The 17,935-nt window shown below is 38.2% G+C and overlaps 1 protein-coding gene across 3 annotated transcripts; it reads right to left on the bottom strand.

Moving 5' to 3' along the window:
* Positions 1–1,514: 1,514 nt before the first annotated feature.
* On the bottom strand, positions 1,515–17,179 carry irf4a (interferon regulatory factor 4a). 3 transcript variants are annotated; one of them, XM_048616700.1, is made up of 9 exons: positions 17,055–17,179; positions 12,961–13,163; positions 10,738–10,924; positions 10,447–10,532; positions 10,208–10,343; positions 8,612–8,719; positions 5,947–6,309; positions 5,436–5,551; positions 1,515–2,161 (listed from the first exon to the last, which is right to left on the bottom strand). In XM_048616700.1, the coding sequence occupies exons 1-9, from the start codon at positions 17,059–17,061 to the stop codon at positions 2,021–2,023; spliced, it is 1,347 nt and encodes a 448-aa protein (XP_048472657.1). In that variant the 5' UTR covers positions 17,062–17,179; the 3' UTR covers positions 1,515–2,020. The 3 variants fall into 3 exon arrangements, with proteins under 3 accessions (XP_048472657.1, XP_020385834.1, XP_048472671.1); XM_020530245.2 differs by lacking the exon at positions 17,055–17,179 and adding an exon at positions 13,589–13,659 and having other exon boundaries at positions 1,594–2,161; XM_048616714.1 differs by lacking the exon at positions 17,055–17,179 and adding an exon at positions 13,275–13,444 and having other exon boundaries at positions 1,594–2,161.
* Between the last annotated feature and the right edge of the window lie 756 nt (positions 17,180–17,935).

Here is a 17,935-nt window from a genome sequence, read left to right as displayed (position 1 = left end):
AACTGCTGTCTCTTCTCAAAAACGCTTTTGTTTATCTCAGTTAAATAGTAAACACTGTAGGCGTAACCACACCTATTACACAACAGGTTTTCATATCAAGATAATGGTAAGGATAGTGATGTTCCTCGATACATATCTATTAATAGTTCAGCTAATTCAGATAAGGGATAGGTGCATAATTAGACTGAAAAACAGCCGTTGGAAGTGCTTCGCAAAAAAATGGCATCTTGCTATCTGGCTCACATTCTAAATGTGTTGAATAGTGTGACATGACTATTTTTACACATTTGACAAATTCACTGCAGAAAAATGTGTTGCCCAAATCAATCTATGTACCCTTCTAATAATGTGATTCATTAAGCAAAGCCAAAAGTAACATTTCTGTTACTGAAAATTAATAACTCAAAAATAATGAAGAAGATTTTGTAATGAAGTTGTGCATTCCCTACATTTGGATTAGAAGGTTTAGTTTAAAATCCCTTGTGATCTAAAATATCTGAGCAGATTAGTTTGCCAATTTTAAAAAAAAACAAAGAGTCTCATTTATTTTAAGCTTTCTTTGGCCTTAGCTTTTTGTCTCTCAATTCAATCCTTCACTCATGTCTTTATATTCCTGAATTTACTGTCTTTAATTTACACTTCCTTCTTAGTCAATGCACTGTTAACTTCACAAATCTTGCAGTCACATTAATATCCTGTTCACCCAGGTCCTAAATGCCCTTCCCGCACACACATTCAGCAACTTAAGCTGGAAAATAATTTAGTGCCTAAACTTGCAAGTGGGCACCAGATTAGCCTTTATTAGTCCCTTTTTGGCAACTTTGATTTCAGTGCTATCTGAAGCAATATTATAAATTGTGCTCTACAATAACAGTCTACCTCATTTAAAGAGAAAATAGTTGAAGATGAACTGTTAACTCTCACTCAATGTAGGAGGTAAACCTTTCTATTGTAATCAAACATAAGTTGAAATCAACAGAAGGAACTCAAATCATTTTTGTTAAATGGTCACACAGTTTAAGTTAACCCAATTTCTTGCTCTTAACAGCTCAAAGAAAGCAATTGTGGCCGAAGTACATCACCAAAGGTGAGTGCACTTTTGACACAATTACGCTCATTTACATTACATATAGCATGAAAAAAAAGTGCAATAGTTTATCATGATAAGTTCCTTTTGTGACTGAGCAGCCTGCACCAGGAAGAAGCTGATTCTGTATCTCATATCCGGAATTGCTCCACTGGCTTAGTTACAGCTAGTAAACATTGGATTTAAAAAAAAGTCATTTGACTAACATGAAAACAGGAAGCCTCAGTACTGGTCTGATGCTAATTTTAATTACTGTCTAACCAGTTGTTATATTATGTCACTGATTTTTGTTGTGGGTTGTTTCTCATAGAATTGCTTTTCTTTGGTATTTAAAGAAACTTTGCCAAAGTTATTTTCAAACAATATTCATTTTCACGATAATAAATTTGACACATGCGTAACAATGAAAATAACACCTACTAAATTGTCTTTTGGAAGTTGGACTTCATATTTTAATAAAACAAAAATAACTGTTTAACAGCTTAAAAAAAATTAACAAATGACTATTTATAAAAAGAATAAAATGCATAACCTTACAGGATATTATATCCCAGAACTTACTTTTACATCTGTGATGTAAAAAAATTTCCCTGAGAATGTTGAACATTAAAATAAATACAATAAACTACATTTTTAAAAAAACATTGGATTACACAACAAGCAGTGCTCCAATGAAAAGCTGGCAAATTCATCTGTCTTCATTCCTGGACATGGCCAATGCAATCATCAATTAGGAGTCCGTTTGTCACAATAACTCATTGCTCACAATGTAACATTGTCAGGGCAGTATCATGTCACAGCCTGCAGCAGTAGATTCAATTACTTCTGATGTCCATGTTGTTTGCAGTGTGACGCAGGTAACGGCATTCCAGAACAAGAATTGCTGGATTTTAAGTATGATTGGCACAATGACAATTATTTGTCTTCATAATTTTAGTCTTGGATTGAATGTCGAATAGATCTGTGATAATCCTCTGGACTGTTCACATGATCAGGTATTTCAAACCCTCTAAGCAAATGTCCACTGTTCTGTTGAGTGAAGTAATAAAGCTGCCTGGCAAACACTGGCTCGATCTAAGGAAAAATAATAAGCACATTTACATTACTGGAAAATCTGGTAAAAAAGCAATCATAGGAAAATTTTGCACAATTGCAAAAGGGAAGCCTCAAAACATTCCTCTCCACTTTAGAGCTACTTGGTGAAGAAATAAAGAAGTCAATATAGGGTCATGGTGATGGTCAGAGGTGTTCTTAGCAAGTGGAAGATGCAACGTCAGTATGTCAGACATAGGTTGGCATGCGTCATACACAATGAAAGATAATCTAGCCAAATGTCATCTTGGTAAATATCAGAAGACTTGCTTAAAGGTGCAGATTATTCTTTATCATTAAATGGGAAGTCTGAAGGAGTTTTGGTTTTTAAAGTCTTCTGTTTCACAACAAATTTGTGTAAATGACACAGTAAATAAAAAAAAAAAACTGGTGTCACAGGGATAGCATGGAGAAATCACCAGTATCTGATACCAAATCCAGGTGTCATTCTGATCTCAGTCAATATAAATCTCCCACTGACCAAACATCTCCACAAGTGATTGGGGCAGGAAAGCTGAATAGACAGACTTCATCTAAGTCTCTCTTATATATCTCAATAGTCAGCTAAAAACAGGAATGATGGTGATTGTTGTGTCCTAAGAGAAGCCTAAAAAGACAGGGGGTTTAGGTTAACGTGGTGGGGGTCAAAGGAGGGTGAATACATTTAGAAGGGTACATAACAGCCAATAAAGAAGAAAAAGAGGTGCAATGAGAAACAAGTAACATATACATGTTTGAAAGCTAACCTTCTAGGATAGTGTGTATTCTACACAAAAAAAAAGACAGATGACAAAGCAATAATGCAAGACGTATCTGCTCAAGGCAGGTATATGTCACTTGTGGGAGATCACTGTGAAGACTTTCAGGGTTAGTAAAAGATTGCAGCACTTGCAATTTTTGAAAATTGCAAAGTTTCTCACCAACCTGTCAGAATTGCAGGGATAAATCTATTTTTGATGCAACTCTACTAGTGTCATTGTTTTAATTATCAATTACGATATATTATCTGCATTATCATTCTAACAAATCTATCTGGCAGAAAATAAGCTCTACTTGTAATTGACCTGGCAGTTTATAAGGTTCCATAGAATCAATTTTATGATTTTCTTTTATTCATTCATGGGACGTGGGCATTGTCAGCATTTATTGCTCATCCCTAATTGCCCTTGAGAAAGTGGTGGAGAACTATTTTCTTGAACAGCTGCAATGATTTGGAGTAGATACACTCACATGCTGTTAGAAAGCAAGTTCCAGGATTTTGACCCAGTGATACTGAAGGAACAGCAATATACTTCTAGGTGAGGATGTTGACGATATTGGCAATGAAATTGGAGGTTTTTCCATGTATCTTACCACCCTTGTCCTTCAAGTAGCAGTGGGCCATGGGTTTGGAAGATGCTGTCTAGGCAGCCTTGATGAATATCTACAGTGCATCTTGTAGATACTCCATAGCAACAGCATGTACTATCAGTTGTGCAGGGCTGAATGTTTGTGGAAGTAGTGCTAATTAAGTGGAATGTGCAAATACATTCGCCTTGGATGGTGTCAAACTTCTTGACTATTGTTTGATCTGCACTCTTACTCTTCCAGGAAACGGTTGGGAATTCTCCAGACCATAGCCTTGTATGTGGTCCATAGGCTTTGGGGAGTAAGTAGGTGAGAGTTACATGTTGCAAAATTCCTAGCCTCTGACCAGCCACAGTACTTAAATGACTAATCCAATTCAGTTCTGGTCAGTGGTAACCCCCAGGATGTTGTTAGTGCAGGATTCAGTGATGGTGGTGCCATTGAATATCAAGGGGAGATGGTTAGATTCTCTTTATGGAAATGGCCATTGCCTGGCACTTGTGTGGCACAAATATGACCTGCCACTTGTCATCTGAAACATGGCTATTGTCCAGATCTTGCTGCCTTTGGACATGGAATGGTATCCTCACTATCCAGGAATTGCAAATGGTGCTGAACATCATGTAGTCATCAGCAAACATCCCCACTTCTGACCTTACGATAAAGGGAAGGTCATTGAGGAAGTAGCTGAAGATGGGCGAGCCTAGGACACTTCCCTGAGGAACTCCTGCAGTGATGTCTTGGAACTGAGGTGATTGACCTTCAATTGCTACTAAGAGTGAAGAGGCGATTTTTGATTCTCAAGTCCCCTATCACAATAGATACACGCAACCATTAACAACTTCTGAAAGCAAATCTTTAAAAGTGAACAATTTGTATGTCATGCTAATAATGAAATAATTTCTGTTTGAAATAAGTTATGCACAGAATCATGCAACCGTTATAATTCAGTGGCCAAATGTCTCACACAGAGCAAACCACCCATGTTCATATTGTGTTACTTCCACACATATCAGTTACCCAAATACACTTTTACTACTAGTTTCTTCCCAATAAATATGTACTATGATTGTAGACAAAATTACATGTCTATTCTTCCCATTGTGTCACCATTAGCTGCCAATCATATTGGTTTTAGAGTGATGTTAATTCATTCTAATTATACAACTATAATTGAAAATAATTTGTTTACATGAGTAATATACATGAGTTAAGTCATCTATTGAAATAATGTAAAATGTAGCACCAAATTAATGGCATATGGATTCATCAACATTCAAATGTCAGATACCTCCCCCATGGATAATTTAACAGGTCTGAACTGCCAGCAAGAAAACCCTCATCAGTAAGCAGCACAAATTGGAAATCTGGCTGTACATTACACATGACCTTCCAGGCATTAATGAACAGCCTGTCTACAATTTTCTGATTTGCATTGCCATTAGTCAAGGGTCCCCACCATCAGCAGAGACTTCTGCGCATTTTAGCTTAAAGCTTTGACAAACGTTAGACCTGCATTTCTTTTGATTACTACCAAAGCCCCAAATCCCCAAATCCATGAACAATCTTTAGAAACTGTCATTGATAATATTTACATTGTGATTATTTGCAACTTCTCTTTGGAGTTAATGAAATGACTAGATAAAGAGGAACTGTCCACTGGTTCAACAAAAGTGAAAGAAAAGTATACAAAAAATAATGACTGGGATGATTGCAACTTTTCAGGAGTGTGAGAGTGACAGTTATTTGGCATATCCTCATACTGAGAATAGATCATACATTTAAAATGACTATTTGCTAGAACTCTGCTTAGCACCTCACTAATTCTCAGCATTAAATGCCTAAATGTATGGTTTTACTTCAATTAGGAGTTTGTTGCTTTCATATTTTCATGTTATTGGGAACTTACATGTGCTGTGATAAGTTTTCTTGATCTCTGCGGATCTGGAAATTCCTCACCGAAACAGAACACGACTTGGAACCTGGGCATGAGTGACCGGCCATGGTGTGCATAGCTTTGTAGTTCTGAGGAAAGAAGATAACTCTTATTCTTGCAGTTCATTAGCCTTAAGTTACCTATTTTAAATACTATCTGTTCAATAGTTTTCAAAAGCTAACTACTTGTCTTCAATTTAGTACAGTTAAGGATATTCATAGGTTACCTATTCATCCCCAAATAACCTTCAAATTGATATATTTTAATTTTAAATTAAATATTTCCAAATTTTAAAAAGTTGAATATTAAGTAACAATTTACAAAATCTCTCCTTTTGCTACACTTATAAAAATATGTTGAAACATTGAAATCACATTAACGGCTAAACAAACTTGCAAAGGTATGACTGTGTTATACATTTTGCAATTTTTCTAGGATAGTAATTATACATAATAGCTAACAAAATACATATCCTCTCTGTTACCTGCTAAAAAGTGTTGTGTGTCAAAAAGTTTTGTGACTTGGTCTCTCTCCAGCTTGTTAGGTCTGTCACTGTATGGTGCTAAAGGTCCTTCCCAGTAGATTCTGCTCTGGCACAATCGTTTGGCATAGAGACCATCAGGCGTCATCCACAGCAGGACTCCCTTCTCCAAGTGACTGAGTAGTTTTTCAATACCCTTACGTTGTGAATTGCTGTCTGGATAAGGGAACAGCACCTGATCTATGTTGCTAGCTGCAAATAGCTTATCATCTTGGCCGTGGGCTATTCTACAACCTTCAGGGCTGGTTGTTGTCACTTCTCTCACCAGGGTTTCTCGGTAATACAAAAAAATGTGTAGCCGACAGTCTGCAAAAGCAAATCAAATTGATGTGTTCAGTATAATCAGCAAGCCGAAAGTCATTGACATAATTCTCAGCAAATAAAAAATAATGGAATTGCAAGGCTTTTGGACATGTTCCTTTGTAAGCTCCAAGTCTTTTGTCCACACAGACTGACTGAATCAATCAGTTCATATTGAAATATGCAGCTTCGTTAGCATCAAGCAACGGCAAGTAGCTTTTCAGAGTTCGAAAGGCAGAACCCACATTCTGAAATTCAGAAGATCCTGGTGACTTCTAAAAGCAGCATAGCCAATTTTTGACATAAGCAGGGTTAAGAATAATATTATGATTGAAGGAGTCCAAAGCAAGACTCCCAAGTCCATTTTCAAAAATCCAAAGTTACATTTGGCAACTTCCGACATCACTTTTGTCTTCCACCTGTCACCTCTTCTTTTTTTTTTTCCTCTTTTAGCTTTTCTTTCTTCACTGAATAATTTTCCCTCCTTTACAATTTTTTTTAAAAATGAGTTGTTTATTCTCAACACATGGTTCTCTTATCAAGTCAATCTTTTCATTTTCTGGCTGCTTGTACTTTGATTCAATTTTCGTTTTCAATTTTTATCTTCTTGTCTTTTGTTCATGAATGAAATCATCCTTCCCTTCTTCTTCATCTTCTATGTTATTTTTGATTCTTCAGGCCAATCTTGTGGCCATGGTTGGGGAAAGGATGGGATATTCAAGGGATTGGAGATGGCCGGAAGGAAGTCTTAGAAATACCAGGCAGGATCAGAGGTCACACTTGTCCAATTTAGAAAGCTTTCATCCCTTTTTCTGCACCCAACTGAAGAGTCTGCCATCCACTGTATGGTTGGACGCATGGCTAGATTTAACAGTGGACACAAGGACAGTGGCTTTATTGTCAGATTTTTGACTGCGCTGATCCACATTTAAAAATTGCTAATGGGCAAAATGAAATGCAATTAATCATGTGTGGAACAACTAGAGGGGATCACAGTGCCAATGTAGCAAGTAAAGAAATCTAGGAAGTTGGCCAGAAAAATATGACAATTGCATTTTCAAGGCACTCAGTTACTGTATTTATTTACAAGCAACTTAGTTATTGTAGCGGAAACTTAATTGTACACATTGTAAGCAGTGTAAACACACCTGTTGATGAAAATATTGTCCCTCATTTTTTACACAACAACCCAAATTCCACTTTCATAAAATTACAGTTGCTAAATGTTAAGAAATATTTTTAATTGTTTGAACTATCAAACTTGGGTTAATTCATAACAATAGGCTTTGTTGTAAGAAAGAAGAGAAACCCACCAGACTACTGCTCCCAAAAATGCCTTTTACATTTTATTGCACAACAACTCAAAACTGGAGATGATTTAAATTGATGTATTTATTATAATTATCTTATTAGTTGCTATTCCAGAACTATTGATCACTGTGGCCTCAAGCCATTCTACATTGTTGCAATATCAGGCTATTTTGCAAGTCTTTTTTGTATAAACCTGCAGGATTCAATTCATTAAACTGAGTTTTTATTTGGGGTTTATTTTGCAGTTTGCAAAATCTGGGTAAGTTAAAATATGTAAACCTATTTAACTACTCAAAGCAAAACTGACTATTTATTGTAACTCTAGATTCTATTCATAATAGGCAAGATGATTATAAAGAAATATATTTTTATGAACAATTTTAAAATGATGAAACCTTTTTTACGTAGTGAAACATCTTAAGATATGTCACAGGTGCCTAATTAAACAAAATTTGAAACTGAGCCACATAAGGGAATAGTAGGGCAGATGATCAAAAGGTTGGACAAACAATAGCTTTAACAGAGCATCATGGAACAGAAGAGTTAGAATTCTGGAGTGGTTTACAGAGGGAATTCCAGAGACTAGAATTTAGGTAGCTGAAGGCATGTGAAGCAATGGTGAAACAATTGAAATGCTGAAGGTGCAAGAGGCCAGAGTTGGTGATAAACAGCAATCTCAGGATGTCCAAGGCTAGAGCAGGTGACAGAGATTCTGACAGGTGAGGTGAGGTGATGGAGGGTTTTGAAATACAAAAAGGTATGGGTTTTACTGACGAGTCATTGGCAAGTCAAAAGTCAATACAGTTCAGTTTGCATAGAAATGATGGGTGAAATTGGATTGGGTTGTGAATTTGATCTTCAGAAGTTTGAGGAACTCAAGTTTATAGCGGGTGAAAGATGGGAGGCAATAATTATAACATTTAATGGTCAAGTCTAGAGGTGACAAAGGCATGGATTAAGTACTGCTATTATGTAAATGCCACATGCATTGACTTACCTGAAAGGGCCAGTGCTTCAGCAGATCTCATAGTAGGTTCTATTGAAATACCAGGTGCTTGTGATTCAGCAGGTGCACAAGCATAAAATGATCCAGTCACTTGATAACCTGAAACCATGAGAAAAACACTGGTTTAAAATGCAGTTTGTAACAATTATAATGGCATTGCATGACCTGTCTGTCTAAATTTAAAAGTAATGCAGCAGTTATATTAACTAAATGTGCTTTTCAATTTTGTTAAACATATTTGCTATTTGTGGAGGTTGCAGAGAGGAAAGATTTAAAAGGAACCCAAGAGGCAACTTTTTCATGTAAGGGGTGGTGCGTGCATGGAATAGGCTGCTAGAGGAAGTGGTGGAGGCAGGTACAATTACACATTCAATAGATATCCAGATGGGTACATGAATTGGAAAGGTTTAAGAGGGATCCAGGCCAAATAGTGGCAAATGGGACGAGATTAATTAGGATATCTGGTTGGCATGGATGAGTTGGACCAAAGGGTCTGTTTCCTTGCTGTACAACTCAATGATTTAATTGCAATAGATTTGCATAATTAACTTCGGAGGGCTGACTGATTTCTTCCGTTAACATTCCAATGAGTCAGCAGCAATATGTTCTACATTAGGAGTAAACACAAATTTTGATTTGTTAGGGAAAATACTTTATCCCAATACATATGCAAGTGAGTTGGGTATGGTTTAATTAGGTACTGTATGACCACAGATTTCCAAAGATTTTTAAGAGTCATTGAAGTATAGTCACTGTTGCAACCTAGCAAACAAGTTCTGAGGAAGGGTCACCAGACCAGAAACATTAACTGATTTTTTTCTTCACAGATGCTGCCAGACTTGCTGAGCTTTTACAGCAACTTCTGTTTTTGTTGTTGACAAATTTACCACACCTAGCTCCCATAAACAGCCACATGGTCATGACCAGATTATCTACTTTTCTGGTATTGGTTGAAAGATTAGTTTTGGCCAGGATACTGGTGTTAGCACTCTGCTCCGTCTTCAAAACAGTGCTTTGAGTTTTTTTTTAAATCTGCCCACTTAAGTGTGCAGATGGCACCACAATTTAATACAATCATTCAAAAGACAACACCTTCAATGGTGCGGCACTAGAATGCTGACTTTCTATTCTCAGGTTCAAGCTGTGATCCGAAAGTCCAACTTTCCAAGTTAGAGACAAGAGTGCTACCAACTAAGCCACTGCTGACACATAACTTAATTTGGCAATGACTGGACCAAAGAGTAACTTGTTAAAGCCAGTTAAAAAGATCCTACTAATCCTGTGAGTTGGCTCCCCTCTCTTTTGTTCCACCTTGCATATATTGAAAGTAAAAATGAGAGTGACAAGCTGAATGAATTCATTGGTAGAGTTATTCAGAAGCCAGTCTTAAGAAAGTTACAGCAGGATGAGAAGAAAGGTTTTTGCAGGTTAGATCATTTACATTGTTTTCAGGATGAAGTGAAGATAGTTGTCTGCACTTAGAATCAGTCCTACAAGTGAGGAAGCACAGGTTTTTGCACACTGATAGCCTAATCATTTTAATCTCAGTGGGATTCCATTATGCAAGCTATTACAAACCATTCTTACCATTATCACAACCAGGTCCTTGCCAGTGGTGGTTTCGTGGAGGAAATGGCACAGTTGGGCACTGATAAGAGAGTTCTGGATGAGGCTGTTCATAATCTCTCCAGCCACGTTCATGTTGTACAATATAGTTGGGTATCTGAAAATCATAAGAAAATATTGATTGTTCTACATTTTCACTCAAAGAAGTAGAGAATGTTAATTGCCATCTGGGATGTTTCAAATTCAGGGGTCTCACTTACCTGGGGTGGCATCGATGGATATGTAGGGTACGAATGGTGGTTAATTGATATCGGTGGACCTTCCATACTCATTTGCTTTGATCCTCCTTGAACAAAAAAGGTAAAATCTTAGGATGAATAAAGAGGTAGGAATTTTAAATACGTAAGGAAATTTCTGCAATTTCCCATAATCTTAAGTTATCCAGAGATGGTATGAAGACGTTATGATTTATATTTGTTTAATCTTATCCATTCTACACTCCCAGATTTTAAAAACTTTAATTGAAAGAGCATGTTAGTGGGAACAAATACCTTTTTTTGCTCCTTCTGGAATAATTTTGTACACTTTGTATGGATCGGAGATGTCAAGTTGACTGCGATCAACCAATTCCTCAAAATCATTGCTCTTGTTTAAGGCACATCTCAGTCTGGTCTTCCATGTTGGGGGGTCTGGCTTGTCAATTCCCTCACGAAATTTGCCTTTGAAAAGTGCCCAAGCCTTGGGAGAAATGATTTGGTAAGAATGAATGAGTTAGCTAAGCACCGACATGCACTCCATTTCATAAACATTGTTTCTGTATAAAAACAGTAGGATAAATTATTTACCAGGATGTACACAAGACAAATAATGGGCATGCTGGATGTAGAAACTTTACTCCCATAAAATGCAAAGAGTTAAATGCTTCAGCATACTGAAAACTACTGTGATTATGAATAGATTAAGTATTTTTTTTAAAAAGATAGATCGTTCATTTTAATTTGAAAGTATTTTCTCCACTGTCTCTTACCTTCCATCATTCATTCAAAAGCATTATATACACGAGTAATTAAGGGATGCAGTGTATTCCAAGTTAAATGATAGTTAAGATGAAGATAGATAACCAATGATTAATTGTTTGGTAATAGAGAAATTAAGTTTTGCTGAAAAAAGTAAACATTTTATTGTGCACTCAATAGTATAATTTGTAATACAATTTAAAAGGAACACTTACAGTTATACTATATGATATGAGTGTTAATTGGTTCATGAGTAGATTCTGATTGGTAGCAGCATTGCTGTGGGAGATGCACCAGTTAATGGTGAGTGATAGTTAACTGACAGGCTATAATTAATGTAAAGAGGGGGTTAACATGTATATTTGTTACCTTTATACACACATTTTTCTGTTTGGTGGATAGTGGGGAAATTAGCAGACTAATTCTAAAAATGTTGAATTACAGCACAAACAATCCTTCCTTGGCCATCAAGTCCTGCAATGGAACATATACCCATGGTTTATATCCCAGAGACAGGACACCTTCTATAGAGCTCCATAATAAATGTGAAACTGGTGAGACAAACTATAAACACAAAAATGTGTGGTATCATCATGGGCCATTGTCACTTTGGGAAATTACACATCCCAATTTTCTACAACCTGACATTAACAGTGTACTAACATTGTTCAAACTGTTAGGTACTATCCAAGCAAAACCAGGTCTTGAGACTCAAACATTTGCTGAAAACATGGCTTCAAACAATAGTGTGATTAGGTATATAAGTGGAACAAAAATGTACTTTGCTCAAATCATACTGATCAAATAGCCATGCATTTTGAAATGATAATTCACTGGAAGCTCGGGAAAGCCCCAGGTATGTTTTAATTAGAAACAAGCTTTCTCCTGTGACCCCATTTGCAAAGAAACTATAATGACCCGTGGGAATAAGTCATTATAATATCTCGTATTTGTATGTGCAATGAGTCACTTCAATGACTTTTTAAAATTCACAGGCCAATGTCTTCAGAAATGCTCAAACACTTTCTTGGTAATGATGCAGTTTCCCTGAAACAAAAGACTAAGGTTTACTGGTGTTGTTGTCCAGTTCTACCACAAAATGTGAACTTCGACCACAATTATTCATGCACGCCTACTAAAGTCTCGTTGTAGCTTTCCTGAAAGTAAAGGCAGTTCTGTGCAAGTCACCGTGTAATAGAAAGCAACCTGGTTTTACAGCTCCATACTCGGTCGAACCGTGGGTGATAGACACATGTGGGAGAAGGTGGCCCGGTCTCTATCTCCACCACCATCGCCTAACACTGTGGGCTTATCGTGACGACTTAAATGGTAATGCCTCATTTGTCCGAATGCCTCATTTATTCGAAATACAACACAAGTGGCTGGAGGTGGCTCTCCCACGACACCGCTTTGATGACATGTGCAAGATCACATGGGGTCACAAGACAGCATAAGAGAGCCGTTGTAGAAACAGGGAGGTCTGCAGTAAACAAGGAACACAGTGAACGTGGAGGGGAAGCTGGTATGTAGCGGTCAGGGTGAGACGCAGATAATTTCATTCGAACCCACGGATTTAGGCAGCAGGTCAATTAAATCACACGCACAATTACATCGAAGAAAAAGCGGAAAAAAAGGCTCTGACATTAAAGTTTTTTTTTCTTAAAAGAGGAAATTAACACCTTCCCCCCATGAGAGAAAGAGAAAAATCAGAAGTTAGAGAGAAAGCGAAGAAACTCGAGAGATGAGGTGAACTGTTACCTTGAAGAGTGCCGCGTCCTCCTCTCGGTTGTAATCCTGTTTCCCAGCGTGTTTCCAAGGAATGCGGAAAATCGTCTTGTCTTCATTCTCCCAGACCAGCCCGGGATATTTCCCACTATCAATCTGATCAATCAACCACTGGCGAAGTTTGCCGTTTCCGGAAGTCACTGGAGCCATATTGCAGTCTGAATCCATATTCATGTCTAGATAATATGTCACACAGAGAAAGAGAGAGAGAGACTCATGAAATAAAAAGGCACATGCAACCTTCTACTGTCAAGACTTAAGGCGCGTGAATAAAATCTTGTTCATACAAGGACATCCACTGCAGGAAAAGTTGTACGAAACCTGCAGAGCATTTTAAAACAAAATCACATGGGACACCCCTTAACAGATAGCAGTTCCACCTAAACATACGATCATTTGAAATCCGATTAAAGTGCACGCACGAAGCCAAGCTATTTTTATATAATAATAATTTAAAAAGAAGCCTTAAATGTTGCGGAGTAGCTGACAGTCACCCCATCAGTGTCTGATCCTAAAACAAAACTCGGCTGTATCTTGCAATAAGAACTCCCAGCGAAGTCATCCAGTTAGCAGGAGGAATCTTGGCGCAGTTCTCTCTTACCTGGAGACTTGCTGTGTTTCAAGTTTGATTGACTGGTTACAATGAAGCAGATCCACTCGGCACAAGCACTGAAAAGGAACTTTCTCTTAAATACAAGAGTGCTGGGAGGCGGGACTGCTGCTAATCAATCACAGGCTGTTTTTACAGAAGTGTCACAGACAAGAGGAAAGAAAAATCCCCAGCGGCGCACAACATTGCTCCATTTCAGAGTACGAAACATTGTTAACGTATTTGTTTGTCAGAAGAATTTGACAGATCGGCTTTTTTTGGGGTGTGTGTGTCTTTTTTTTTACCTGAGCAGTGGAAAAACTACGCATAACATTTCTCTGGAATACAGTCACACAAATTTTCAGTCAGAATTGGACACTATTCATATACCCCAGTGTGCAATTGCCTTGGAAATGAAATTGACATAAATTATATATCAAAGGGACGGAGTCAATCTTATAGTGCAGTGATTTAGTCAATTGAAAGCTTCCAAATATTTCCTCAGATTATCAGTTATCTGCCCTGTCACTGCAAACATCTAGTTTACCTTTCCCTGGGCAGTTTTAAAGTGTTGCAAAAAATGGCCTATTTGGGTTAGTGAAAGTCACCAATGACTTCGGAGGAGTTTGCAACGTTGAACCACCAACCTCAGGGATCTTGGTTCCTAAGTCAGGCAGTGAGACCACCTCTGCCATTTACCCCCAGCGTCCCCCAGGGGCGCAGTGGAAGAGGATCAAAGAAGGATGCCCACTCGTATCTCGCTATAGAAATAAGGCTCCACAGCTGCAGCCAGATCGGCTGTCCGGTTAACATGCAGGGATAATAATAAACAAAAGAACTGCGGATACTGGAAATCTGAAACAAAACAAAAGCAACAGACGTTGCTGGAGAAGTTCCCTAAGTAGGTCTGCCAGTATCTGTGATAGAGAGTGGAGTCAGCCGTTTTGGGTCCAGTGAACCGCCTACAGGCTGACCTGACGAAGGGTCACTGGATCTAAAACGTTTTCTCACCACAGATGCTGCTAGACACAGGGATAATTGTCATTGGGTGGAACTCGGGATAATAACCCCTAGCCAAAAGGAAAATGTCTTCTGGAAATAATTGCAGGACATGACAATGTTGGGGGTGAAGTTCTGTTTTCTAACAAGCATTCGTGTGTTTTTCTGACCAAGTGGCGCCAGTTTAGATAGTTCCAGAGTTATACGGAATATATGGATATATTGAATGTATGCTTTGGAGATGCACCTGCAATTATATGCAAGCGTGGTGCAAACACTTAACTGGATTGTATTAAGAACCAATTCAGTACCGCCACCTCCTGGGCATTTCTCCAAGGGTCCATTCATGAACCGGTCATCCACCTGTTGCAAAATGTGTACCACCGGCGTTCCATCAACCCCAATCCCCTCTCCTCCCCACCCAATCCCTCGGGCTTCACTCCGCAAAACCCCATTCCCCCAGTGACGGTAATATACCAGACTATATTTCCATTGCAAAGCATCCCTGTCCCCTGGAAGCATTCGTTTCTGTCAAGATGTGGACTTCAATTTCGCCTAATTGGAGAAAATAACATGACACATTTGTTTCCCAGTTGTTCACACGGAAGAATTTGTCTGTGGTTAGAAATTCTAACATTGAATTATTTGTTATCTTTTCGGTGCTTTTTCTTCTGGTCACATCAGTTTATCTGAGCTTCAACCAGTTGCCAGTTTAATTTCCAAGAAGTGCTTTTGTTGTTTTTCATCCGTCACATTTTATCACTCCATTCTGAGGGGGAGAAGTCATTTCCTTGTGGAAATGCGTGAGGCGGGAGGGGAGGAGACAGAGAAAAGTACAACAAATCCAACATTTCCGCGTTGGCTCCTAACGCGCGTTCTCTCTACTGCGATAATTACCTGGATGTCTCAAACATACGCTCAGCTTCAAGTTCATCATAGGGTGACATGCATGACAGTGCAACTGGTTTGGCGTATTCCCCACCCCCCAAATTCGCTTAACTTTTCAGAGTTAGATCTGGGATTTGGGAAAGACCTGTAGTTGCCAATACTTGCAGAATTGACTAAACTTGTTTCAGATTAGGTACTGCAATTCGGATTTTAATGAATAGGAGAAAGAAAGATAGATTTGTGCACAATATCCATTATTTAAATGCATGGAAAAAGCTCAATATAGATAGTGTGGAAGAAATGAATTCTTAACTAAATATTTGATGCGCAGTATATAAAAATAACTGCATTAAGCTGCAGCATTTTACATATCTCACTAACCAAATTAAACGAGGTGAAGAGTTTGTAGACAGTTTGAAAATATGAACCAATTTATAATCGTCATTATTCTAATATTTCTAATCAACCTGTTCAAAGGTGTTATGGCACACCTTTGGAGCAGGTGGGGATTTAAACCCAGGTCTTCTGTCCCAAAGGTAGGGGCATGACCTCTGCACCACAGTAACTCTCATTTTTATTCTTTTTTTAAAAATCTGATCAACCTACTCAGAGTTGCTAGCACACACTTCTAGAGCAGGTGGGACTTTAATCCAAGTCTCCTAGTCTAAGAGATGGGGATACCACCTCTGTACCGCAAGAGTTCTGTCCGTTCGCTTCTATTAGAACTCTGATAGGTGTTGGAAAGTGGCAGATGGTCCTTAATGCTATTAGCTTTTAAAGCTCCAGTTGATGCAGCATGTGTACCTGCTAAGGCAGCTGGACCATATCGGGTGTCTTTGATTCGACCCCACTCCCGCCGCCAACACCAGCAGACATACACACAGCATATTCCACTAATTCACACTCTCGAAACTCTTGAAATGACCAGGTTACATAACAAAATTGCTCGTTATCAAGAGTGGTTAGAGTGGGAGTTTCTGAAAATGCACTCACTTTTTTATGCCTGTTCCACTGTGTGGACCTAATTGGAACCATAGAATTCAGAGCTGATGCCGTTTCTGGGTACAGATCGAGATAAGATGATGAGAAGATAGTGAGCTAGAAACTGCACAATAACGTGGGCTCACTCGGAAGATCAAATGGTCATTCTTAGCGCCACGCCTTTCTATTGAGAATAAATCACTGTACAAGACAGTTCTTTTTGATATCTTTATACACTGTCTTTGTTCTGAGTGTAATATCCGCTGGGACAGGTTGTGAGAAAAAGTGCAATTTACAAAACACACCATGCCTAAGTAGAACGCGGCCGGCTGTCAGTTTTAAAGCAATTTCACCATGACTTGAAATTACATCGCAGTGACAGAGCGAATAGAGGAATTTTGCAATTTTACCAGTTTGTTCCTGAAAAGAAGGTCAAGCAAAATACTAGCGAAGAATAATCAATAAGACACCTCCGTTTTATTTTCCATTGTTACTAAGAATAAGATTTAACATTTGGGCGCCCACCTTTACAGTGCTCATTCCCGAAGTGACATCACAAAAAAGTACAGAGAAAAACAGGAAAACATACAAACTGTACAAATAAACGCACCTGGCATTGTTTTGTCAAAATAACACCGATGGCCTATTTTAAGCCGCAAGTCTTTTTTTCCAGTCTGGGGTTTGTGTTGTTATTGTTTCAATCCACGCGCTTCACAAACTGCCAATGTTGATCTAATTTTAGACTAAACCGAAGGCGGGATTGTTGAATAATCTTGCCGTGGTTAATTTCCCAAACTAACAAACTCGTGGTCACTTTCAACTACATTGTGGAATTGACCTACAATGATCAACATGTTCACGCATATATCTGCCCGTGTACGTGCGTGTTCAGTATTGTAAATATATTACTTCTGCATTTGCACACTACACATTGATTTTTGTTTGATCTGCCCAAAAAAAAATAATTTGGATAAGGGACAAAAGCTTCATACCGACGTGGTTACCCAATGAGATTACTTCCCTTGTTGTCTTCCGTCTTTCACAACATTCTCACGCATTAATTAATTTGAACACATATTAAAAACATCAATCAAAATAGAAACATTTTAAGCTTAGGGGTAACAACTTCTGTATTCGGTTGATTTGCTAAATGTCCTGTTACTGTCGCAACAGAAAAGGAGGTAAATGCATTCCACTTACCACAGGCAGTAGTAGTGTTACACGTTGTCGGTATGGACAGACTGTAATAAAACATCGTACTGTCAATAGAATTGCTTATAACGGGGATCGAGACACATAAGTACTAATCAAGTCAGGAATACATTCATTAATATGTTCTGGGACAGGCTTGCACTCGCGTTAGATATTCTCATGCTGGTGGTTGTGACAGCATTTCCTGGCTGTCTTAAACATTCATTTTTTAAAAGGTTATATATGTTCCAGCTTAATGGGTATTTCTTAAGCATTGCTCATCGCCCTTTGAATTTACGG

This window comes from Rhincodon typus, chromosome 2, assembly GCF_021869965.1.
Source record: "Rhincodon typus isolate 14 chromosome 2, sRhiTyp1.1, whole genome shotgun sequence".
Lineage (NCBI taxonomy): Eukaryota > Metazoa > Chordata > Chondrichthyes > Orectolobiformes > Rhincodontidae > Rhincodon > Rhincodon typus.
Note: the sequence above shows the minus strand (reverse complement) of the source record. Positions and strands in the feature narration are given on the sequence as shown.

Coding starts and splice junctions, on each gene's coding strand:
- irf4a (XM_048616700.1), bottom strand. Junction 10,533..10,737: donor TCCAGAAGGAGCAAAAAAAG/GTATTTGTTCCC, acceptor TTTTTGTTCAAG/GAGGATCAAAGCAAATGAGT. Junction 5,552..5,946: donor CACACAACACTTTTTAGCAG/GTAACAGAGAGG, acceptor TTCTTTCCTCAG/AACTACAAAGCTATGCACAC.